At 36.6% G+C, this 26506-nt stretch overlaps 1 protein-coding gene across 6 annotated transcripts in view; it reads left to right on the forward strand.

Moving 5' to 3' along the window:
- The first annotated feature begins 2457 nt into the window (after nt 1–2457).
- Nucleotides 2458–26506, forward strand: part of SHC3 (SHC adaptor protein 3) — a 69849-nt gene continuing 45800 nt past the window's right edge. For 3 of the 6 annotated variants that reach the window (XM_031605474.2, XM_090131644.1, XM_090131645.1), the window contains exon 1: nt 12066–12661. In XM_031605474.2, the coding sequence (XP_031461334.2) occupies nt 12122–12661 (540 nt within the window). In that variant the 5' untranslated portion in view covers nt 12066–12121. Of the gene's footprint in view, nt 2691–5025; nt 5083–9907; nt 10275–10979; nt 11232–12065; nt 12662–26506 lie in introns of those variants that run through there. The other 3 variants (XM_090131646.1, XM_090131647.1, XM_090131648.1) reach the window with 3 other exon arrangements.

The raw sequence follows: 26506 nt of genomic DNA on the forward strand, positions 1-26506 counted from the left end.
CAGATAACTTTGTGGTTTTGACTCCAGATTGAGCCCCCTGTTGAATAATGTTATTGTATTATTTGACTAGACTGCATGAGCCACTGCAGGTAGAAGCAAATCTATATATGTGATTAGTTTGCATTATGTAGGAGTGTGCCCATCACTGGCAGCTACTGATGGGATGATTTAGCCTTGAGAGTTACCCAGAAAATCTAAACCTGATACAGACCTTATATAGCCACCTAAGAACAGACTCTTAAGTATAATTTGACATGTTTTTTTGCTTCTGCTTACAAGCAGTAAACAATTGAATAATTGATTATGATAGCAACTTACCCAGAACTGTGACAATTCTTTGAATTCTTTATAAAAAATAACTATTTTCCTTGAAAATACACAATAGTCCAGTAACAATAAAGAACTAACTCAGCAAAGATGTTTTATGTGAAAGATCATAGTAGGTATTAGCTGACTCCTTTTTGCCTTTGTTCTAGGAATTACTGACTGTAACTATTCAAGCCTATTGGTAAACTCTTAATTAAATGGTGTCATATTTAGTGCTATTGAAATGGGCATGTGGACAGCTGGAGTAATGGTTGGAATCTGCCAAAATTCTGAGAAATCTTGAGTTTTGTATTCTAATTAGTGATAGTAATCATAATCATGATTAGATCTTTGACAGATTAACTGACCCATTCTAATTATTTCAGTATGTGGAATTTGGCAAACACAGATTTTAATTTTTTGAGTGTTAGCATGAAGAATATTTATTAAAATAATGATAATGAAAAGAAGTGTACTGAAGTACAGTGGTATGTTGAGATACTGCCAAGTGATTCTCGTAAACATCTACAAAAGGGTTAAAAGCAGGTTGCTTTACTTTGTGAAATAGCTTAAGGGCATCTGAACAATTTCAGGATTTCAGAAAAAAAAGAAAAAAAAACCAACAAAACATGACCTGAAGTTCCAAACTCACATTATAAAATCAGTTTTCACTCCTAAGTGTAAACACAACTTTGTGTTTTTTTACTCTAACACAGTGATTGCAGAACAACTGTTGCTAATCATGTTGTTTATGTTGCAGATGTTTTGGGCACAGTCTGTGATTCTTCACAGTACTGATAAATTTCCCATAACAGTATGTTATCAAAAACATGAACTACAAAAGAAAGGGTGTTATGGAAGAACACGCCTTGGAAAAATATTCTGCTTCTTTGGATGAGTATCTGTTTTTATGATGATCCTGTGACTGGCTTGGCAGGTAGCTTAAAACATTCAATTAAAGCTGTTTCTATGAGCAAAGGCATTTACAGAGTCTCCCTTGTATAGTTTGTCTAAAAGACTGTCTCCTAGCTAGACATAATTTTAATTACTTACTTACATATAATCTAAATTTATTTTGTTTGATTATTTATTTAGATTTTATTATATAAAATTTACTTTTTACTTAGATTCTGAATAGGATGTTGCATACTGCTATGTGCTTTTCTCTGTGGGAGTGGGCAGAATGTCCCCTTTTTCCCTGCCTGCCTACTCTATGAATACTCTATGAATATATGAATATTACTTGACATCTTTGTCCACTTTGTAGTACTTGGCTAAAACTGGCTGATGGTTGATTGAACAATAATACACAGATAGACTTACAGAGTTACTGAATTGCTACAAAGATAACCAGGGACTGGAAAGCAAGCTAAGGAGTGCTGGATGTTAATTTGATTCGATTGTTCAAAATTAAAGGACATTTTTGTGTTAGTTTTCCAGCAACTAATTTTAGTTTACTTTGGCCAAAGTTTTTTTTCAAAACAAGCAAATGATGATTTAGAAAATAAATAGCTTTCTCAAAAGACACTTAACTGTTCCCAAGGAATGTATTCATATTATTAAATTTCAGCAGGATCTCTGATGCTGCTATATTCTGCTGCTTCATTGTACACTTTATTTATTCATAAGATTCTGGACTTCTGCTGTACTGAGAAGTTTGAATTTTTATCTTGAAGTACAAATTACTCGATTGTAAATGGGAAAACAGTTGTTGGGAATAGAAAGTTATGCTCTTTTGCCTCTTATTTTTAACATTTACAATCTGTGTTTTGAGGAGCATGCCTCTTTTTTAGTCATCCTTTTGTTTTGTTGTTTCTGCTGATTTATAGATACAAGATAAGTTGGGGACATAATTTAAAATGACACGAAGGTGAATCATATGGTTCTCTCTACATTGCTCATGCCTCATCCTTTTTTACTGTGAATCACTTCTGGCTCCTTTTTCTTGAATGATTCTATGATCATTTCTGCTATAGAGGAACCCCTCTGGGCTGGATACCACTTATCTGTTGATGATATTTTATAGACTGACTGCTTTCTTTCAAAAGCACGAAAATCTGAGTAGAAATTGATACTGCTTCGTGTATTTACTGCAGAGATAATGTGTGCTCGTCAGTGCAACATGCTGCTGAACAGACGTGAAAGGCAGGACATTGCTGCTGATAAGATTACTTTCAGATGGACCACACTCAATTCTTTCTGCTATAAAATGACCTTTCCAGGTCTTAGATGTAAAATTTTCATTCTCCTAAAATCCTCTTCTAGGTGTGCTTTTCAGGACGCTGATTTAGCTGATCTTGGGTTCTAACGCTTAAGAAAGAGTTCGTGTGTGGAAAGGAAAAGTACCCTCCTGCTTCTTTTGCATCTTGGACAGCAGAAGGCAGGTGTTTCATGTTTATCATGGGGAATGATTGCGTGTGAACATTATGAAAGGATCTGTGCCTGCCAAAGTGATACAAGGATGTAGTGTGGATGCTTTTTTGCATACATAAAGATTTTTTTTTCTAGTAGAATCTTCTTTTACTTCTTTTTGAAAGCTTTTGTTTTGCCCCAAAATGTTAAAACAAAATTAAAATATTACTGGCAAGTTAAAAAAAAGTGCCAAGCTATGAACTGTAACATCCACATACATATGACTATACTAAAACCATCTAACATCTTCCTTTTCTTTAATTTGACTGTCACTGTGATGGTCTCATCAGTGATATTTGAATCACAGGAAGTAGACGTGTGTATTTATTCTGATACATAATTTTGTGCAGTTGACTTATTTATCATTATACGATGCCAGTTTTTAGTTCAATTGTAAAGACTTTGTAGCCACATGACAATCCTAATGCTTACATCTAGACAACAGATTTCTGCCAGTTTAGATACGCTGTTCAGGTATATGTTGATCACATGGTGTGCAAAAGCAGGCTTTTGGTATTTACACAATATTATGTAAAAATTGTGTCATTATTGGGTAATTTCTTGCACTTGGTTAGATAAGCAGCATTGCTAGGACAGAGCATAGCTGTGGCATTGCTTTGGTGTTGCCAGAGAGATGAAGTGCTCCTAGTCTAACAACCATTCATGGAGACCAGTGACAACTGTTGTAGAAGTGACCTAGCAGGCTGCTTCAGTGATATGTAGTAATTTCATCCTTACTCTTTTCTGTCACAGTTAAATTAATAATAATAGCAGACAACATTTGTGCAGTGCCTACATGTTGACTGTAAAAGTAGTGTTCAGTTAAACACTCAGATGTGCTGCTGCTGCAATGTGTTTAACTACTCAGAGATAACAGCTCTACTGCTTCCAGGAGGCAATAAGTCTGATTGTTTTCAGTGCCACTTAGTAGAATTTTTCCTTCTGCTAGACTTACTGCTCTTACAAGCCTTCTTAGACCATATGGTATCTTCAGTGTCCCTTTTTTCTTTCTCTCTTCTGGAATTGGGAGCTACAGTCTGTGTCTCTGCCAGTGGCATTTCTCTATTTGTTCATCTTGGCACCAGCCCACAGCAGAGGGCGTGGAGCTAGATGGTCTTTAAGGTTCCTTACAACTGAAACTGTTCTGTGATTTTGTGATTCTGTTATTCACATAGCCAAGGTCCCTTGGAGAGCTGCTGACCCTAAGAATTCCAGTAATTTCCATCCTTTCTCATGTCCTTAATTGTTCGCAGAGGCTTGTACTGTTTGAGCATACAAAATAGATTTTCTGAGTGTTCCTAGATAGAGAATCACTGTATACTTTTGCTGCTGCAAAGAAATATATAAAATGCTATGGAAGATAGCAGAGCACTACACACATTTTCATCTCCATCCACTCTCAACATTTTTAATCGTGGAGTCCTTTAGAGAGTGAAGTATGCTTTCCTTCCTTCTGGTCTGCTTCAAAGCATGGGGCTTAAGTCTCAGTTTCTCAGTCTTCCCATTCACAGCTGCATTACTACTTCCTGTCTTTCCTCACATTACTGAAGTACTTTTTATAAACTTCAGCTCCTTTAAATTACCCTTTAAACACTTCTCAGCTGTTTAAATTTTACCTCTCACTGCTGTTTCATCTTCAGACCTTTTGCAGGTTGGCCACCCTATTTCTCATTCGCATTGTTATATAAATAATCTTAAATATATGAAAGGTGAACAAACTAGCTGAGAAAATACATCCTTAAGACATAAGTACATGTGTCCACACAGATGCGTGGGTGTACATATACATGTTTCTATGGCTTCCTCTTCTACATTACTGTATCCAGAAAGAACTTTATAATCACTTTAGGCCAGATAACAAGCAGCATTATTGTGAGAAGGTACTGTGTCTCACACCAGTGCTTCGTACAAATAATGCAGAAGTATCCCACATTCTCAATTTGCTGGGATGAATGCTGCTGCCAGTAACCCTCCACTACTGGTAATTCTCTGCTTCAGAACTGTTAAAATTATTTCAGTAAAAGCAGTGATCAGAGATATCTTCACTGTAAATACAGCACACTGCATAACTTCTTGTTTGCTAAGAAAACCTGTATAATTCAATGGCACAAGCTTTCAGGGTGAGAATAGATAAACAGGCATTTGTCCTGGCCTGTGTAATTAGTACATTTCATCTCTGCACTGCCCACAACTTATTCCTACATTTGCTCTGCCCTCAGTTCAATTTTTCGTTTAGTGAAACAATGTCTAGATCTTGTCTGTCTGGAAAAAAATTAACTGTATTTTTCTGTGTTATTCTTCAGACAGGTGCCATAGCACACGTTTTATGCCAACACAGCAAAGGTGATGACAAGTCAATGAAAGGTATGTGAAAGCAGGCTAAGCAGCTCTTGCAACTGCCACCAAATGTTTATGCAAACCTCCAGGATTTTGGTCAGATGTACAATACAAGGTAAAGGCGCCCGTTTATACTATTCCTTGTTTTTCTATCATTTTGATTGTATCTTTTTGATAAGAGGAGGGGAACACACAGCATTAAGAAAGTTCATCATTTTTAATGGACAATTACCAGCAAAGACAAGGCAGTTACCACTTATACAAAGAATACAAGAAGGAGCAGTGTGATTTTCACTGAACAACAATTTCAGACAAATATGAGGACCTGTTTATACAGAGAAAGTTTTGGGGTCAGGACCTTTATGTAAGTTATGCTAGTGCTTTGTGATTGTTTTATATGTTGTATGTGTGAAAAGTAGGTCACTCCAAATGTAATGCCTATTTATTTCTATGGAAATTACAACAAATTCAAAGAACAATAGCACTATTTGATAGTACAAGTTCTCAGTTATAAAACAGTATTTTTCAGCAATCACTATCATTAGCTGTGCGTTTTTGCCAGCAATGAACAAGACATATTCACATAATTCTTCACCAGTAGGAGTTACTGCATCATTTGTTTGTAAAGGATGTTGCTGTTTACTTTTTCCTATGAAGCTTCCTAATTGTTTAAAATAAAAAATCCTGCCTCAGACAGATATTTATCTAATTTTCTGATTTGAGTGTTACAACTGCCATCTTACTTTCTAACTTCCAGGTTTCGTTTACTTGAATGACAGCTTTCATATCTTCATACATGATACAATCCTTATTCTCATCTTTCATTCATGTGTCACCTGTAACAGCAGGGAGAAATACTTGAATGATAATGTGTATATGCCAAAGAGAACTGTCATTTGCATCAGTATTGGAGCATCACAGCATTGGAGAGACAGTTGTATGCTATCTTGCACAGGGCTGCACAGTTTGTTAGCCATGCAATTGTTCTTAGACGTGGAAGAAAACATGGCTGAGGGTCTTTCTCTGGGAGACAGGCTCCAGGTCTGGTGTGGTGTTTGAAGCGTGGCACCTGAACTCAGTCTGTGCCTACAAGAGAAGCGTCCCTGCAGTCACTCTGTAGGAACATTGGTTTGAAGTGATTCTGCAGAGCTCCTTGTGCCTCCAGGTCGGTTAGGTGTGGGAGGCTGTTCAGGTACATCACTTCATGTAAAACACTCATATGAGGTTCTCTAGAAATTTCCTGTGAAGCAGCCTAAGCACAGGAAGGGAGAAAAAAAAAAAAGGAAAAAAAAAAGAGAAAAATGAATAGCAAAAAACAAATGTAGCTCAACTGGAAGTAAAACAAGTGATAGTTTTTAAATGAATACTGACAGCAATGGATCTACAAAGGTTGTTGAGAGGGTGGAAATGAATTTTGGTACAAGTGAGATGGGGGAGGCAGAGAGGAGAATCCACATTATCCACAGCCCATACGGATACAGCTGCACTTGAGGTTGTGCTTAGAAGGTACAGCCCCTACTGCTACAGCTGATTTCCATTCTCACCTCAGGTGACAGCATAGATAAGAGTTTACTATAAAAATTTGTGTTGTTCTTAAGAGCAGATTCAGTGTTACAAGGTTGACCTAGTGCTAATTTGCAGATTATGATGGACTTCCCTGCCTCATGAAGCTGTAGAGCCACAGTCAGATTTGGTAATAAGATCCATCTTCATACTGAACTTTTACTGTGTGCTTGCTTTTAGCAGTAGGCCAACAGGAGCCACACTGATGCAGAGTGAAGAGTTGCAAGTTTCGTTCTCTACCAACTATTCCATGTCATATTTCACAGAATGAAAATGTCTGAAGGCAGAAGTGTTCCAGTATTTTTAAGCAACCAGAAACGATCCTGTTTAGGATCAGCTTCTGGCTTTAAACCTGTACATTTGCACAAACATTTTTTGAATACTTTGAACCTTATTTTACATTGGACTACTTCAAATTAAGGCAGAAGTTCAATGTTAGTAAATAGTAATCATTGCTTTTAAACAGTTATATTTCTAACAATGTGGTTTTCCAGAGAAATAACTTGCACAACTGCAGATAATATTCCAATTTACTCACAGAGCTAACCCTTAGCAATAAAGTTGCCACAGAAACAGCAAAACTGATTATGTGAGAGGATAGAATGAAAAGGAAAGGAAGGCAATTTGCTGCAGGTTTTTGTTGAAATAAATCAACTAGAATTTTTTAAAATAGTTGTTGAAGGGTTTTGTTGTTGTTGCTCTCTTCTTTTTTCTTTTCTTTTTTTTCTACAACAGAACTGCAGACTTTGCAATAGACCTCATGCTTTCTTTGTTTGACTGTTCAGTTTGTTTTTGTTTTGTTTTCTTTTGCATAGTCTTACAGAAGCTGAGGTGTGCCTCAAACAGCCAGTAAGTGAAAAATTCAAAGTGTAAGAGCCTTTACTATTTGTTTTCCTGCAGACTGTTTTGTAGTAGTCATGGCTCTTTTTAATGACACTGATGGAAATTTTGTTTCCTTTGGATATTCCTGTCAGCTCTGTGAAAGTGTCCCTTAAAATCACAGGAGCATGTAACTGACCTCTGTTGCTGATGTATTAAGTATGAACAAACAGAATAGATATATCAAAATTAAGTAGAATCATTTCTTTACCTATAAGAGCTAGATACCTGCTTAAGAAGTTTAAATCATAATGCTCTGCTGCTTGTTGTAATGTTACTTGCTTGTCTATAATCATGTCATCTGAGCTTCCCTCACATATATAAAGCTGTTTAAAGCCTGATGAATATACGGTTAAAGGTTTCCGGAAAATATCTAGCTCAGAGGATGAAAGCTGGTATTTTCCTCTCTCAATTAACAAATCAAGAGATTAAGTATCCTCACAGAACATTAGAATCCATTGGATTGTTGAAATGCTATGTTTTAATGCATTTCAACAAGTGAGCAATCAATCACTTGTGATATTAAATAGTCTACTAAAACAGAGCATTAACCCTTGTGCCTACCAGATTACAAGGAGAAAAAATATAATAAATAATATAAAATAAAATAAAATAAAAAATGCTGATGATTTAATGCTGCAACATAGTAGCACTGATTATCTAGGACTTTTTGTAAAGAGAAATGTCAACTGCAATAGCCCTCATGTCTGCTTTGTGTGTGTTGCAATTAAAACTCATGGCAACGTCTGTATTCAGAGTTGTTTGACATTTTCAGTGTTTCTTGTAAATTAGTTTGGAGTATGTTTCCTCCAAAATCGTTGTCTTTTTCATGCACATAATTTTTAAAATTTAGTCCAAAATCAATTTTTCCACCACTGGTCAGAAATGCAAATGTCCTTTCCGCATAATTTTAACATCACCCAACTTGGCTGCTTACTGTACATATTTACCACGATGTGGTACTAGGATTTTGTTGCTCATTCTGAAATGATTAACATTTCTTTAAATATGGGTCACTCACTGGAAGTCATTGTTTTACATTCAGGAGGGCTTCCATCAAAAAGTGGTGGAACACTCCCGTTCTGCCTGCACTTCCCTTTGTGGTGATCACAACATCTCCTGCATCAACAGTGCCTCCTACCTTTGCATCTGCAGCAATGTAATCCCTTTAAGCCTCATCACAACAATAGAAACAAAAAAAAAAAATGAAATTTCTTTCTTTCCTTTCTCTGATCTTCACCCAATTATCTTTTTTCTCCTCCTCTTTGTGAGTAATAAAATTTTATTGCTTCTGAAATACAGGCTGTAGAGGCCATTAAGATACAGGAGGAAAACAGCACTTGAGAGCCATCTGAAAGGAAAAGAGAAACAACAATGTGGAGCAGTGTCTCCATTCGTATAAAAAGCAAGAGGGAGCAATCAGAGATGCCAAAATTAATGGTAGTTCCTAAGAAATGCTGTACATGGTCAGAGGTGGCTACCTCCCCTTATTATGTGTATATTGCTAGGGCTATGTATTATTCTGCATTTATCAACACTGAAGTTCCACTTGCCATTTTATTACTGAGTCCACAATGGACTCACTGTTCCATGGCCATTTATTACTCATGGTGCCAGTGTCTGGCTCACATCCCTGCAAACAGAACAACAAAAAGGCTCATGTTTAGCTTGGATTCACTTTACTAGATGAGCTAGCATGGCTGTAGATGGATTAGAGGGAAATAGTGCATTGAGTGCCTTACTGTTGAGAGTGCTCTGGTAATGATGATAATAATAATAAAGGTTGTAGGCTAGCATGGTATTATATGTGTGCAAACTATGGGCATGTAGTCAGAAGACACCTCAAAATGATCTGACAATACAGAAGAAGTGACTGAATTCTAATTTTAATTGCATTTTAAGGCCACTACAAGTTCTCCTACTTTTATCATTTCCTTGAGTGAGTTTTGGGTGTGCTGCCTGCAGGGCAAAATTTTCTACGTTTTCTGATCCCAAGAATTACTGTGGACTAAATTTTCAGATGTTCACTTTTTCTAGTTTTCTGACAGATTTTCAAAGGAAACCATTTCCCATCAGATCAGATTTCAAGCCCTTGGGGAGTCAGTAGCTAATACTGCTCTGTTCTGCAACAGCATTAAATGTCATATTTCCAGGAGAGTTCAGAGTCTGTTGGAGCATAGCATTTCTGTGACAATGTCAGAATTGCATCCTGCTGCTATGGGTCTGGGAAGTGGAATAAATCCTTTTCCCTCTGCTTCTCTCTCACTGGCCTGATAATCACAACATTTTAAAACATCTACTGTGCAAATAAATATCTGCTATTATTTTTTTTTTCTTTTCAAGCAGGTTTTTTTTGTTTTTTTTTTTTTTGTTTGTTTGTTTGTTTTTCTTATAGACCTACGAATGCAGACCTGTAAAATCTGTGAATCTGCTGGCATACAGGCTGAGCAGTTAAACATCAAACAAAATGTGCACATTCACATTCCCACTCTGGATGCAAATGAATCAGCCAAACCAACAGCTCAGGAAAGACCCCAGCCCTGGCTCCCCATTTTTCCTCCCCTGCCACCTCTGTCCCACATAACCCTTGCATTTTTTCTGCGACACCCTTTCCCCTATAGTGGCTTTACAATGCACTGTCACCCACTCTTGACACCAGCTTTGTTTTCTCGTGCTATTGCAGGAAAGATGCCACCTGTGTTCGAAATGGGATCTTCCACTATTTAGCAAGCCTTTGCTGAATGAGTCATCAAAGCCGGCTGGTATTGGCTGGCCTGGTGAGTACCCAAGGGATTGCATGGTAGAGGCTGCGAGGCCTTGCTTCATTCACAGAAATGTGAGGTTGCTAGCCAGCCCTTCCATTCACACACTCTCATTCACATTTTGGAGTTTTGCTAGCTGCTTCTAATGAAGAGAGCCATGTGGGAGTGATAGGGTTTTCTGGGCAGTTGAGACAAGTAATATTAGGCTATGATATGCATATTTGCTGTTGCTATGCTAGGAGGATGAAGAGAGGAACAAATGCTGTGAGGATGCTGTAGCAGATTGGCAGTGTGATGGTGAGAGGCTATTCCACAGATCACTAGAAACACTGACACTGCCATTATTCATCACTGCGGGGATAAGAGGTGCTGATTTCATTTAATAGCATAAAATATACTAATTAAGAAGCTATATTTAAGCTTTTTTGTTGTATTCGAATATTATAGCCTTTATTAAGGGAGAGGGAAGGAATACCACAGGACTTTTCCTTTAAAATTTTCTGCAGTTATTTGTCTGTTCAAAAAAGAATGCTATATGCTGTATTTTTGTATGTCTAAAAGATGCTTTGAAAAGAAGGTCAGTTTATAGAAAAAAGCCATATAGCTTGTGATGAGCATTGTATTTCACAATGCTATATATACTTTGCATTTTAAAAAGAACAAAAAAGAGAGAAAAATGCAGTATCTGATTTCTTCATGTTTTTCTCCTTTCCAGATCAAGTCTTCTGGTTGATATTTATGCTTAATAAGAATTGGTGTATTCTTTTATTCTTCGCTGCAGGACATTAGCGAGATGATTCATGGACTTTTGAATATTCCCCTCACTTCTCAGTTTTTCAGAATTATAGCAAATACTCTAGGGAATGGGAGATCTATTTCACGTTTTTCTTCGGAGTGAATATCAGTGGTGAAAGAAAAAGCATCTCTTATGCCTGTTGTTGGACATCAGAAAAATACTCACTTCACACATAGGTACTTTATATAAATTCTGCATTAAAACATAGGGTTGCTCTGAGGTAGGGGAGAAGGATTGTTTTCCCTGTAAAAAAATTGGAAGTAAGAATTTCTGTGAGAAATAGCATTGACACAAAAGCTTGTAAAATCTGCTAGACTGCTTTTGTGAAGGAAAATAGTGTATTTTCTTTATTTCTAAAATCTGTTTTTAAAATGCTTAAAGGTATTCTGAAAACCCTGTGTTTTGCTGGAGGAAAGAGAGGGGAATATATATGTGTATATATTATGCAGATATTTGCTTTCTAATTGTATCTTCTTTATAGATTCACAAATACATGAGGTGAAAGAACAGTTAAACAGAAGAATAAAGTGTGGTGTTTTATAAAGGCTGTTAATTCCTTTGTAAAGGTAATTGCCTTTGGTATGAAAAGGAGAGGTGGGGGGGAAGAATAAAGTGTTAGAAGGAAATATCTGTTTGAGAAGAGAGGATAAGGAAATTTGAGAATTGATTGGTGCTAGTGTGCTGTAAGTGGGTGGATTTTTTTTATTTTTTTATTTATTTATTTTTTTGCTACAGGAAGTGATTTGCAGTGCTCACTGAGCCTTTTGTTGAAAAGGGTCCTTCTCATTTGTGTGAGTCATGCTTTTGCTGTGAGCAAGTTGGCAGCTCTAAGCAGGACTGGGATCTCTGTTATAGAAAACTGTTACTTCACTTAACCTTAACGTGGAACCACAAGAAATATCTTAAAAATATATATTTTTTGTTCTTCCTCATATTGTTTGCTTTTTTACCCCAAAATCTTGTTTTCTGCCTGTGTTGCTATGAATCGCCTGCTATGTTAGCACGGGCATCTCCTGCATTGGCATCAGATTTGCCAGAACATATGCAGGAAACTAGATAGAAGGGCATGCTTCAACGTACCAAGTATAACCGCTTCAGGAATGATTCAGTGACATCAGTTGATGATCTTATTCACAATTTGTCCATGAACAGCAAAATCTCAGCAGTTGCTACAACTTCGGCAGCACCTTCATACCTGGTCACCCCAGAGGTTCTCCGCAAGGACCAAGAAGATGGACCCACCACTCTGTGCACCCTCATCCATAAAGTGTCCCACTTGAAATTCTCTAATACAGGCAGCCTTTTGGGTATCAAAAACCTGTCCTCTGCAGTGAAGGAGCTTGCGGTCTCCAAGTTACAGGGAAGCTCGAGTGCTTCTAGCTCAGCAGCAGAAGCTTTTAACAACACATGTAACCTTGTCTCTGCCACTTCGTGTTCGCAGCAGGACATGAGCAAGATGAATATGGGGAGAAAAACACAGTCAGAGGAAATGCGCCCAGGAGATGAAGACTGGAATCAAAGGAGCAGCATTGTCGATAAACCCTCTCAAGGATGGCTGCACTTGAGTGAGAAGATCCTGGGACCTGGTGTGACCTACACTGTGAAGGTTGGTCTGATTTCTTCCATTCTCTTCTTTTTATCAATGAAAAATTCTGTGCTGGTTTTGATGGCAGGCTAGATGGGCTGAAAGGATCTCTATTTGTATGCTCCTTTTTTGTGCATAATGCATGGTATGTAAATGCAGAAAGGCAGTGTTGGAGAGCAGTGTTAATTACTTTTACCAGCTCAAACTGCAGATAGACTTCTTGTCAGATAATATTCTGCAGCTGGGTAAAAATACTGTATTTAAGCTAAAGCTATTTTTCTTACTATTGTGTTGGTTGTTCCCACCCATCTTCCTAATTTAGGTTTTCAGAGTTATTTAGCATATTGTATATATCTTAGATGCATAGGCTTCCAACATATCTGGTGCAGTCTACAATAGGAAAGAAATACACCCTGATGTATGAACAACCATGTATCCTGCACGATATTTCAGATTGAAAATACCTTTAAAGGCACGTGTGCTTTTAATGTAGAAGTATAAGGCACAGATCATAATTCTTATCATGTTCCACAAATAGAAATACTGTTGTGGGTAGAGCAGGAAAATGCTTGTTTTACATAATGAGAATTCAGCCACTGTTAATGTTATTGGTCTTTTCAGTTCCCTGGTACTGCATGTCAATAGCAGCAAATCACAAGTTTCCAGGGTAATATTTTGGTATGCTTTGAAAGTATTTTGAAATGATCTGTTAAATTAGATCCTCTGAGAATAAGTTATGTGCTCTGTAGTTTTGCAGTCAGGTATGATACTGGTTATGCCTTCTAGCATAAGTGTAAAAAATAACACCTGCAGTTTGTTCTTCAGTCACTCTTCTTTGCTGAGAGGCTTTCACATCATGTTAAACTGTAGCAGACTGCTAATAAGATTACAGACCTATTTTAAATCTCCCCTTATTTTGGGAGCAAAAGTTTTGTTTGCAATACAAAGTATGACTTTGTATTAGGATGCTTTAAAAGTGAATTACAGCCTTGTTACTTAACTCTTAATATTGCTCAACTCTCGTTATCAAAAGCATATTTAACCTTTGGAACAGCAACTTTCATGTCTTTCTGCTAGTGGTAAGTTTTGCAAGCAATGGTAGATGAAGTAAGTTGGTCAATTCAGATCACTGGTAATCTAAAATAGCACTTCCTGACTATTCTGACATTTACTGCGACTACAAAAGGGAAAGAGAGTCATTGTTAACCCTTTGGGTTATAAAATGCTTCTCTCTTACTGTTTCAGAAGCATCTCGATAAAAATGTCCCATTAATGCTAGATGTAACTCTGTGGAGACCCTTCTGTACAAGAAATACTCTAGTTGGCAGAAAAATTTTTAACATTCTCTGGTTAGGTCAGGAAACTTAGCTGTTTTATTTATTTTGCTTTGGGCACTGTAAGTAGGCAGACAGTCACTATGAGAATTCATGGCTTCTTTTTATTTTACCTGAAATCAAACACATTATTCATTTTCTATGATTTTCACTGGTTAAATTTTTGTATGCATTGAGTTGAAAAGAAAATTACAATCGTATATGAGCAAACCTTCATTTGATCATCAACCTCTAATACTGATACTAGAACAAGAACTTTAATTAGCTGATTTCCAATATGTGAAAGTATATTTCTAAATATTACGAATATTAGAATTTCAAAATAAATCATTAGTACTTTATACAACTTACATTACTGTTAAGTTGTTTTTTTCCTGTCATTAGAATTTACAGAATCTATTTTTTATGAAATATTGTTTCTATGAAAACAGGGTGAAACTTTATATTCTGTACTCTTTGCCATAATATCAGTGGTTAATGAATGAATGAAAATAAACCTGTTCTCATTTAGCCATAATTTGTCTGTTCATTAAGTATCTCAGAATTTCTCTCAGCAACTGCAGCATTCATGTAGATAAGAAGTGCAGTTCCTGCATCATTAAACGCTGTTAGTTCCCAAGGCTTTTATGCATTCAGACCATCAAATCAATAGATAGATAACGTACACTGAAGGGAAGCATTCCTTGGATACCTCAAGGCTATATTGACTATTCAGGGGACGAGCACCGTGTTTAATTATTATCATATGCTTTGCAGAAGTAAAAGCCATATGCGATTAGTTAAGTGAGACAAAAATTAGATTTGTTGTTTTTCCTTAGCCATTTGTAAATGGGCAGTGTAATGGTAATTCTTGAAAAGGAGTGTGGAGTAATGGTAAACAGGAACTGTGTTCTGATTTCCGTGGTCTGCTGCACAGCTGGGGTATTTGCAAAATGGTATAATTTCTGCATCTAAGGTTGTTTTGTAAGGGACAGAGTTTGGCCCTTATTCATCTTGATTTCAATAGTTTAAGTCAGAATGACATCCTTTTTTAAAATGAAACTGATACTGTTTTAAAGTCCACAGATAAATTTACCTAATCCTTTTAGGAGGCAAAACTACAGACAGAGTTCTTTCTTTGCTTTCCCTTAGAAGTTGGATTGTAGTTTTCTTTATCTTCAAATAATGGTTATTTTAAGAGTACCATGTGCCTAATTTAAATATCTTCCTCTGTAAAAAAAACACATGCATGAATCAGAATCTTCAGGGAAAATCCACACCTTTCTTTTCAGCTAGTAGTGAGACACCTGTCCTGACTGCTGGGCACTCCTTTGTCCCCCAGCCATTTAACCTATTAAGAAACGTTGTTTCCATTAGCACACCAGCTATGTTTCCATTAGCACACCAGCTCCAGACTGGCTTCAATTACTGTAGGAAGTTCAAGTGAGTACACAAGGTATTAGTATTAGATTTTCTTTGTGTTTGCAATGGGAAAAGTGTAGATCTGCCCTGGGACAGTCCCAGACAGGCAGCCTTCCTGGCGGCAGATGCTCAGGCAGGGTGAAGCAAGCGAAGGAGGCAATGAAACAAATTCCACAGTCAGAGAAGAAAAAGTAATTGCTTGCATGTGTTTCTGGACTGTCCTGATGTACTCCTGTTTTATGTGATTCTGTACACTTACAACAGCTTTCATTGCAGCACTGTTCCTGACTACACTGGGCTGTACCTGAGCAGAACCTGGTTATTGCAATGGCAACAAGGATGCAGCCACATCCCAGGTGTCATGTGTTTTTGGAGAAGGATGGGAACAATTTCATAAGGCTAATCTAGCATGTTTGCTGAACAAGTGATATTTATTCCATAGATTTTTTTCAAATAAGTTTTCCTTAGGGCCTGAAAAGATTGACTCAGACAAGCCAAGTTGCAGCTGAAAGTTTTAAAACATGGGCAGAAGTGAAGACAATCAAGCAAGCAGAAATAATTTTTTTAAGAGTAAAGATAAACAGATAGAAAAAGGTGCCTGGGCCTCTTTTCCCTAAGCACCATCATACTATATTTACTGGCACAGCCATTTTGATCTTTAAAAAAAAAAAAAATCTCAGAAACTGATCCTGAAATTAGTTACACTAGTTGACCGAATACCAGAAAGAACAGGGACAAAGGGACAAGGCTGAAAGGAAGATATGGTGTCCAGGAGATTGCTCAGCACCATTTATGTCCTTCTGGAGTTGCTGTGGTACTAACTGTCCTTTATTCCCATGTTTAGCTCTTGTTAGCACTGAAATGATATGAGGACAGGCCTTGCTGGCACCAATATCCTGAGTGGCATTTGACGCAGTGTGATTCTGATGAAGAAATTACTGGAAACAGAGCTGTCTCTTTGCTTGTAAACAAGTTTCTTCTGTAATCCACAGGGCATTGAAAAAGTATCCTTAATTTTCCTAGAAATTAAATGTTTTGGAAATGCCACCATTGCCATGCAGTATGGGGACTATCCTTCATTTCCAAGTGTCAGGTACAAGTGCGAGCAAATAAACTGCCCCTGGTAGTCTGATCTCCAGGCTACCGAATTCCTAGCTGAGCAAGAAGAGTAGGCAAATGCTCTTTTAATTTGCAAATGGAGCACATTTATGGCAGAAATTATAGTAAAAATTTTGCATGGACAGAGAAGCATCTTTGTCCAGGAGAGCAGACCTTGCCTTTGAGTCACTGTGGTCTGTCTGCTGTGACGCTGTGACACTTGCAACCATTGTCAGAAAAGATCAGCTGGCACATAGTGCCTGACACAGCTGGAAGAAAGAAAGGATTTCCTATCAAACACATAACTAAAAATGTTTCAAAGAAAAAGTAGATACATATTTCAGATGCTCAGAGTTGGTACTCTGTCTGGATGTTTTTATGGTGGATCAGGCTTGTGAAGAATAGCTTGACCTGTAGAGGTTGACACAACAGACTTTTCAAGCTAAGACAAGGTTGAGGCTATTTAAAATGCTTTTAGGGACGTAAATTCTTGTGGATTTTACACTGTTTATTGCCATTCATTTGTTACAGCAATAGTTATGTATAGCAACCCTACTCTAGAGCAAAAAATTCAAACCCCAGTTGTTGAAAGATATAGCTTTTACTCATTTTCAAATTTTTATAAATTATTTTTATAGTCATGAAATAGGCAGAGACCAGTAAGTTAATAGAACCATCCCCTTAATTCTCTTTGAGTATATGTCCTCTTGCGAAGGAGCAGGCCTGCTCTGTTCTTCCAGGAGTTATACCCACTGGCTTTCCAGGAGTTCTCAAAGCCTCCTTCCTGCCTGTAGAAATTTGTAGTGCTTTACATTTGGTCTGTGATGCCTCTAGCCTTCCCTTTTCTGTTGTGTATGCTGGGCCATATTTTGGGCACTCTTTCAGGAAACCCAAGAAATTAAATGCAAGAAAGCTGAAGATTGACCAAGATTCAGGAAAAACGTATATTAACTCCTGTGATGAAAACATGTGGCATTGATATAAGAAAGGACTCTCTGTCTCTCTATTTTGAATTATGGGTTTTAACACTGGCAGAATACTTCTGGAATCACACCTTCAAATATACAATTTTGAAAACATAGCAGTTTTTCAGAAACTTATCTCAGGTTTATACCCAGCTCAGTGGAAATGCACCTGTCTTCTGGATCTTTGCTGTAATAAGTAGAATTCATCAAGAAGTTCTGCTTAATGTCTAAGCTGATGCATGTTCTTCAAAAAATGGATATATCTACAGTCTTCATATTTATGATTTTAAACTTCTAATTATGATTTTCAGATTTTGAAGCATAAAGTTTTGGCTACAGAAGTTTTGCACATTTGTATTAGATGAAATCTGATGCAGAGCATAAGCTGCTAGAGCTAATCTGCATGGAGATTTAAAAGGAGAGACATCTTAGTGAATATTCAAGGTACCAAGTAAACTGTCTGGAGACTGTTCCCTCATTTTCAGTGTGTACCTGAGCAAATGAAGCATTTCATTTGTGATACTGTTATGCATATTACAGGCATTCACTTTGGTTAATGTCACGCAGCAGCAATTGCGTTCATCCTCTATTATATGCCTTGAAAGTTACATTTGAAAGGTATAGAACTAAACTACATGCAACCTCTTTTTTCACTAAAACCTGTCACATATACAAAATAAATAAATAAATAAAATGGCAGTATGCAAAACATGTTTACATATAAAATGGTAGGTGCCTAATGTATGCAGTTTTTATTCTAGCATTTCCAAGTTTTTGCATGCAAAAATGTATGTTTGCAAAATACAAACAAAAAGAAATATTGTGCATATAAAAGTACTGACATTTTTAATGTGAAATCTTGTGAAAGTCCATTCCATTTAGCATCTGCATTGTATGAGTGTTTTTGAGCAAGATGTTGACAGTGTTCTTTCATATAGTACAAGTAAGAAATAAGAAAAAGGTCTTTTTTTTGAAGATGGTTGTTTTCAGTACTGTTTGAGATGGAAATTAGAAAGTCAACAGATGGAAAATGTTCTTCCCCATGCTATTTTTCTCCTTACTAGCAAGAAATGAGATTTTAGAGTTGACTTAAGAAACTGCATTTCAAGATAAGATAAAATATATTTTCCTTTCCCTAGCTGAATCCTTAGCCTTTTTTTTTTTATTGGGAGTTCTGAGTCATTATTCTATGACTTGAGTGTGAGATGCTGACAGAATGTTTTCACAGAGGACAAATGTAAACCACTGTTAATATCTTATGATGATTATGAATGTATCCAGATTAGCATTTATTTTCTTTTTTGCACAGCGATTTAGAAGATAGCCATTTTGTTTTTGTTTTTTTAATTATTGATAAAATTTTGCATGACGATTTCCAGGGCTACTCATGTCTTCAACTCTGATACAGGGATAGTAGAAAAAGATCAGTAGAAAAAGTTTATTTTCTTAAAATCAAGAGAAAATATATTTTAGCAACAGAGGAAAACTATACTTGGAACCATGGAGAAAATATTGTACATTGATGCACAGCTTAACTTCAGAGAACATTTCCCTTAGCAAGTGATAATTTTTAATCACATAAAATCTTAGTCACGCATTGGGAATTATGTTAACAACTGTAGAATCAGTTGCTCAGTACTGTTCTACCTTCTGTCCCTCTGCCCTGATAACGGTGGCACAGAAGTGCCATTTCATTGCCAAATGGTGCTCTCTCTCTCCGTGACTCACTTTCAAAAAGAATTGGAGACATTCAAAGTGTTCATATTTTCTTCAAGGCCTCTCTGTTTATGTGAATCCCCAGCTAATAAAGAGGACCTGTACTGAATTTTTTTTTTTTTTTAATCTCTGTGTGGGGAAAAGGATAACAAATTTCCATCTTTTTTAGTGTTGCCAAATACTTCTTACACAAAAACATTCAAGACCATAGATATAGATATATAGAGATATATGCATATATATGTACACATATAGATATATACAGCTAATATGCCAAAAGTTAGTATATTTATGCAGCTGCCCACAAAATATTTAAATGGTATTTATCTATAAACTGTTTTTCAGAAAGGAGAAAAAAAAGTGTTTTTTTCAGACTTAATGATACTTGATAAATATTCTTAAGAACAATGGCACTGCATATTTCTGCAAACATGTAGTCAATATATAGGATTTGTATGTGCATATATAAATATAAACTCATAAATTAAAAGGATTTTTTAATATATTAAGATGGATTGATTCTTTATAAAACATTTAAGCAAAAATACAAAAAACAGGAAAAAAAACCAAACAGTTGCCTGCTTTTGGTTAGAAGCTGGTAATTTTAGCAGTGGATCAGAGTTAAGAATTTATTTAGATGAAGTTTCACAGTCTCTCTGTATTGACTAAATGTGAAGCACATCGTTGTTGATCTGCTGGAATCCTGCTGGAAGTCAGTTTTCCCTTACTTATGTGACTGAATGCCTTTATGAAAATCTTCAAGAAACTCTTTGTAAACAGGTTTACATGATTAAAGTTAGGCATCTATCAAATATACAGTGACTTACTGTCATGCAGTGAAATTTTTAAAATGTTATCTTTTTTTTTTTATTATTTTGTACTCAAGATGCCAAACAAACACTGTTACTGTTTGGTGGCAGTGAATCAAAATATATCAAGGTACAGATATATAGAGAAAGTCTTAGTCCCTTGCAGTCTCCTATGGAAGCGTTCTGCAGCTATGATAATTAGAAGAGCGTTTCTCTCTTTCTCATGGCAGCATATGTTTATGACACATTTTTAGTGTTAGATTCTGACAATGTCATTTAGGGCCTTTCCGTCATTCAGAATGATGCGGCCCGTGTTTCATTTCTACAACACTGCTGAGCTCCAGAGGAAGCTGGTGCACCATTATGCAGATACTTGGGAAGCACAGGGCGATGATACAGATCATTTCCCTCAACATGTGCTGGTGGAGGACAGGCACCAGGTACCCTCAAAGGCAGCTCTGAAGATGAGCCTTGCCATAGAGGAAGGGAAGAACACTAGGTGTGGCAGGGCTTCACAGAAGTGCATGGACAAGGGACCTCAGCCCTCACTAGCTGCACATGGGGCTCAGTACATCTCTGAGGTCATCCTAAGGCTCAGTGCAGTCATTACATTTTGGAGATAATTGCAGGAGAGGATTAGTTTGGGAGTTCAGAAAATGGCTATATGTATAGAAAAATCTGAAACATGTCACTACAAGTATATCTTCTTACACAAAAGATTGATGAAATTTCAAATAACAGACTATGAGATTAATTTATGCTACTTTATGATGTGCATGCACAGTACAACACTAGTTCTCAGTAAGATTTTAATATGTGTTAATTGATAACTAAGTAGAGGATTTATAGGCAAATATTTATATCCCAGACTTCCAGAGAAACTGAAAATCTCTAACGGCTGACTTGAAGGCTCTGTAACTGCTGCTCATACACATTTATTTTTCTCTAAATATCCAGTTTTCCTTCTGCCCACAGCTTTTTCTAATATTGTAACTCACCCCATGTTAGAAATATCACAGAACTAATCTTCTATTCCACCCTTCTGCTTAAAATATCCAAATACTCTGACATAACTCTGAGTGGCTGTGTACGTGCTGAGCCCTTCTTCTCACTGCTGTGCTGTCTCTTCAGAAGATGGTAGCTCATGTTTGCCAAAAGCAGCTCCTTTTCCCAGGAGGCATTTTGATTTATCAGCAACAACTGCAGAAAAGGGGTGTCTGCAGACATCCATGATGCTGGAACTGGGGAAAGGCAGTGGCAGGGCAGTGCACACCTACTCTTCACTTACAAGAAGGAGGTTTGGCAAACACCCTCTTAGCAGACACTAAAGTTTTGTTTTGTTTTGTTTTTTAATACAGTGGTTATTGCATACTGAGAGTGCAGATCTTCAGAAAATGCTGGCTTTTTGCTGATATAGAGGAAAACTTCCTTATGACACTGTGTTCTGGTTTGGTTTCAGAATAGGTCTGATGCTTCAGTGCAATAGCTGACCTGGTCCAGATCCTGCAGGGACCAAGGCTCCAGCCCAGCTGCTGAGCTCCTAGTATCGTGCGGATGAAGTCTCTATATATATACTCTTTTTCAGTATGAATACAGTAACACTGTATTTAAAAGTTTTCAAGCGTAAATTTAGCCTTAAGAGCTTTCCATGGTTTTCAGTACTCATAATTATTATGCCAGCTCTCATTCTAACTTTTGCCTGCAGTAGTGCTGAAACACATATGGCACAGCTTCAGCCCGTCTGTGTGGAGATATCTTCACAACAACCCTCCTTCTAAGTGATCCTTTTGTTCAAACTGAATAAAGGCTACCCCCACCCTTAACCTAACTAAAGGAACTATTTACCTGGTTTGAATGGCTCTTTCTGTTAAATGGGTAGAGGTTTATGCTTCTTAAGCTGCAATATAAGCATGCCATATATCATTATATTAGAAACAATATTTTATCCAAATATACATAAGAACTACAGATACCTGTCAATATTAGCTGTGGCTAAAAGCTAAATGTATTGGCAAATGATTTCAGTTAAGATAACTGTGCTTATATGCTTAAGAGGAAGATCCTGGGGGAACTTTGCTGGGCTTGAGGGAAACAACAACAACAACAAACAGCAAAAAACCAACCAACCAACCAACCAACCAATTCAGAAAATCCATTTTTCTTTGCATTGACTATTGGTTGTGATCAGGAAAGAACCACTCTTTCATATATTGAAAAGAAGCTATCTGGGCATAGGACCGTGCTTCCAGATCTTCAGTACCTCCTTTCCAATGTGCTAGCCTGACACAGAAGTGTGAACACTATGTCAAGTCAAAGGGTACAAAGGTTCCTTAAATCGTCAGCCTAAGCTGGATAGATTTGTCTTCAAAAATGCTGAGCAATTAACTTTCCTCCTGCATAATTTTCCTTTGCATAATTCCTCCTCCTGCCATTTGCCACTTTGTTACAGGTAACATAACACTCAACTACCTATTTCAAATGCTGGGTAGAACTCTATCCATTTTGCCTTAAAAAAATTGTAAGGACTGCTTTACTCCCATGTTCCTTCACACAGATGTCCTCAGACAGTGACTCCTGCTGCCTCTGTTTGTGGATGCGTAAAATGTAGCATTCAGAAGATAGGCAATAGCCAATAAAGGGGATTATTTTATGGATTTTCTTCCAAGATCCTACTGTCTTCACAGAATTAGTAGATTTTCTCCTATAGGGTACTGTGTAGTTTGTTGGTATACATGCAATTAAGATACAATGTCCTTATGAAGTGGAGGAGCAAATGTATATTATGATAAACTATCCTTTCTTCATGCGAACAATTTGAGGTGCTTTACTCCAATCAGTAAGGTATTCAAGGTAGTAAATGTTAAGTTAAAGCAAAATTTTAAAAGATTATGAAATATTTTGCATATTTTACTACTTTTTCTTTTACTTAGTATTTTTGTATTAATGGAAAGACCTTTTGATTGCAATTCCCTTTTTTCTTTTCCTTTTCAGTAATTTAGTAAGTGGGCATTATAAATTCAGTTAAGCTAGGAACATGGTAAAAAGTGATGTCACAAGGATTCAAGTTGATTCCTCCTTATTATTTTGCCAAAGACAAAAATTACTTTGAAAGTGGTTAACTCTGAACTCTCTATCTAGGACCTGGATTGCTTTTGTTTTTGTTTGGTTTTTTTCTTTTCTTGCATCAATATGAGTTTTTACAATACAGATCTATGACTGAGTTTTCAGTTATGTGCGGACAAGTTTATTAACTTGAAACTGTCACTATTTTTGTATTATACCCTGCTTGTTAATGCGCATCTAGATTTCAGTCTTGATAGGGCTTAGGGAGGAAGGCAAGCTTATAAGTTATAAATCTTGTAGAACATTTTTAGTGTCCTTTTTCCAAACCTATTAGGCTGTTAATGACAACATCTGAAATGTCAGCGATTGGTTGTTTTGATGAAGAAATAAATGTATGCTGCAGTGGAAGCTAAACAGTCTGAATTTGAAATAGGGAGTCATCAGCTGGACTTTATTAGCAATAGTCAGCTCTTAACTGGTAAATTATCTTTTTTTTTTTTTTTTTTTCCTTATTACTTCGCCTAACAAGTAAAAAAAAATCAGGAAAATGGATATTACTCTAAATACACATGAGAAATAGATGTGGCAAGTAAAAAATGTTCTTTTTTTGCATACTTCACAAGTAAATGCACAGTCTGAGCCTGAGGGTGACGCATTGTTCAATTTATTACAGAGTACCTTACAATATGTTTCAGAGCTTTCTATTTTCAAAAATTAGGTCTGTATAAACCATGCAGAGTCACAGGGTGATGCTGTTTTTCACTGGGTCCCTAGCCTGTTATCAGCATTTGTGCAGTGCTAGAGCAGATTTCAGATACTTTAGTGTTTGAAGGCACTGGCTAATTTATGGCCAACTGCCAAGTGTGTGTCTGTTTGCTGACATAACCATGTCAGCATGGTTAAGCACATCAGCATACAACTTGTACAAGGTTGCAGGTGTAATCTGCAGTGCTGTGAGCCACTCAGATTTATAGCAGGTGGCTGGAAACACAGATTTGAAACCACTTTTAATTTTCTGTGAATAAGTATGCAGATTTGGTGAATTAATGATATTCTGATAGCTTAGGTTCAGGGATCAGGTTTCCTTATTTTGTCTGAGAGTTGATGATAAGTGTATCTTAATGCTACCCATCCTTTGGGCAGATACTAATCTCCTAGTCAATGCCACCCATACACCTGCCATTTAAACATTTGTTGTTCCCAGGCTGGACTACTGCAGTGCTATATGTGCCTAAGTGTTGCCACATTTTTATAAAAATGTTTATTGCTGTTGCTACTACTAGTTTCTGACACAAAAAGTGAAAGATTTCTTCTAGTAAATTGGTGTTTTGAATGAGCTCATTATGAAACACTGAGCAAGACTTCATGTTCCAGGGGAAAAAAATAACTCTGATGGTGACTTCCTTCTTTTGCCTTTCCTCCTTGTTGCACGCACATGAACACACTCAACCCTCATTTGTTGAACTGTCTGTTTCGACACATGGTGAAGAACTCTGTACCCTTTCTTGCCCTGAGTACTGTAACTAAAAAAAAATTTTAGTTGTTAAGCAAGAATTTTCTGAGTAAGTCATAGAGAAGACAGGTACTTCAGGGAATTTGAAAAAAAGTCTAAACTTATAACCTGGAATGTATTATGCTTACCTGAAAAAATGATGACTATCCAATATTTTTGAAACTCTGCAGTAGAAGACGTGATTCCAGGAGAATGTGACACCATGCTATCGGATTTACATCAGTGGGCTGCAAGGCACTGGTTAGAATGCAGAGTGTTGGTTATGATTCTAAAACCTCTGAATGGGGAAGCATTAATTCATCTGAAAGATGTCAGCTTAGAGTTCAGTACATACAAGCTATACAAGCTAGAATATTCTCGTTCAAATATGAGAAACTAGACAGAAGGCAGAACATTATCTGAGAGCTTCGTGCTCCCAAATTTTCCTACTTCAAGGTGAGCTGCATTTGGTGTATTTGTTTATTGAGCATGAGAGGGAGGATGCTAGTGGGATGCTATGGTGATGCACAGTAGCCAATTGGTTAGAATGTGCATTAAGTGTTGGGTGAATAGGAGCTTTCTTAGAAGTAGACTGCTTTATAACTACATTTTAAATGTTTCGTGGAATGCCTAAAACAAAAGATAGCATTTCTTTTTAAACAGGATATGTACTTGTTGAAATAAATGAATAATTTATTTACTTGCTATCTTGGTTGTATGTCTCCTTTCTGTGGATCCTTGTCAGGATGTACTTCAAATGGATATTTTTAGAGAACAGTGTTGGTCTTTGGGAATAATTGAAGCATAGCAGTAGGTGAGTTATATGTCCCTGTAGTTGGCGTTTGGGCCTTTTGAATGTCAGTTTTTTTAGTAATTTCATTACTTGAAAACATGCCATGGTGATTAAGTGTTCACATCTTTTATCCAAGAAAATCAATTGCCATCTTTGCCGTGATCAGTCAGGAAAATTGCAAGCCTTACTATGTTGTGTTCAGCTGTCTCCATGCTATACATAAAGCAAGTACAAGACATTTTTCCATCTGACTTTCCTTCAGTCTGGTTTTGTCTTTCCTTTCATTAATGCAGATCAGGTAGTATGACTCAAAGGAGTCTTAACTGCACGCCTTCTGTTTATGGATATTCGTCTAATTGCTTGTGCGTTTATTTCTATACATGTGTGAATATGTGTTTGTGTATTTATTTGCACGCCTGCATGTACTTGTGAAACTACCTTTTGGAGTTTACTTCTAAAGTGTTTGACTTAGTCCTCAAAATTTCTGCAATTTCTGAGCTTTAGAAAAACTTGTGGCAAATACAGACATGTGAAGGAACAAGAACAAGTCTTGGTATCAAGCGGCCCAAATGGATGTGTTGAAAAAAACAAGTATTTCAGTAAGGAACAGTCACTGGAATGCCTTTGAATAGTTTTACCAGTTTTCAACATATTTAATTAAAAAAAAAAATGCGGTATGGAATAAATATTTGGGAATATTTATCTTTAAAAGAATCATAGAACTAAACCAAAATGATTAATTTCTGTACATTAGCTTAACTGACTTCAGCTCATTATCTCAATGTATCATGAACTTCATCTTCAAGAAAATCAAATCATTCTCTGAGATACTTAAAAACAGAATTAATAGCTTAATTTCTCTCATCAGAACATGACAATATTTTTGGATGCTTTAAGTGCTTAGGGAGAAATTTACTTAAAAAAAGAAGCTACTTGCTATGAGATACAGGAGGTTACCTTTTTTTCACTGTAGGACTGGTAATAGTCTAACAAGCCTGAGAGCATGACCCTTATTTTGAAAGCTCCGTGTGCCAGATCTCTATCAAAAATATATTTTCCACAAGGATTTTACAAACTTTTTGAAAACCTAAGATAATATTGCAGAATAGTAATAATAATAATAAAATTGATCTTGAAATAAGCCTTCCCAGAAACTGCAGGGAATTATAATCCAAATTTGAACAGTTTAATTAAT

This window comes from Phasianus colchicus, chromosome Z, assembly GCF_987193195.1.
Source record: "Phasianus colchicus chromosome Z, bPhaCol1.hap1.1, whole genome shotgun sequence".
Classification (NCBI taxonomy): Eukaryota; Metazoa; Chordata; class Aves; order Galliformes; family Phasianidae; genus Phasianus; species Phasianus colchicus.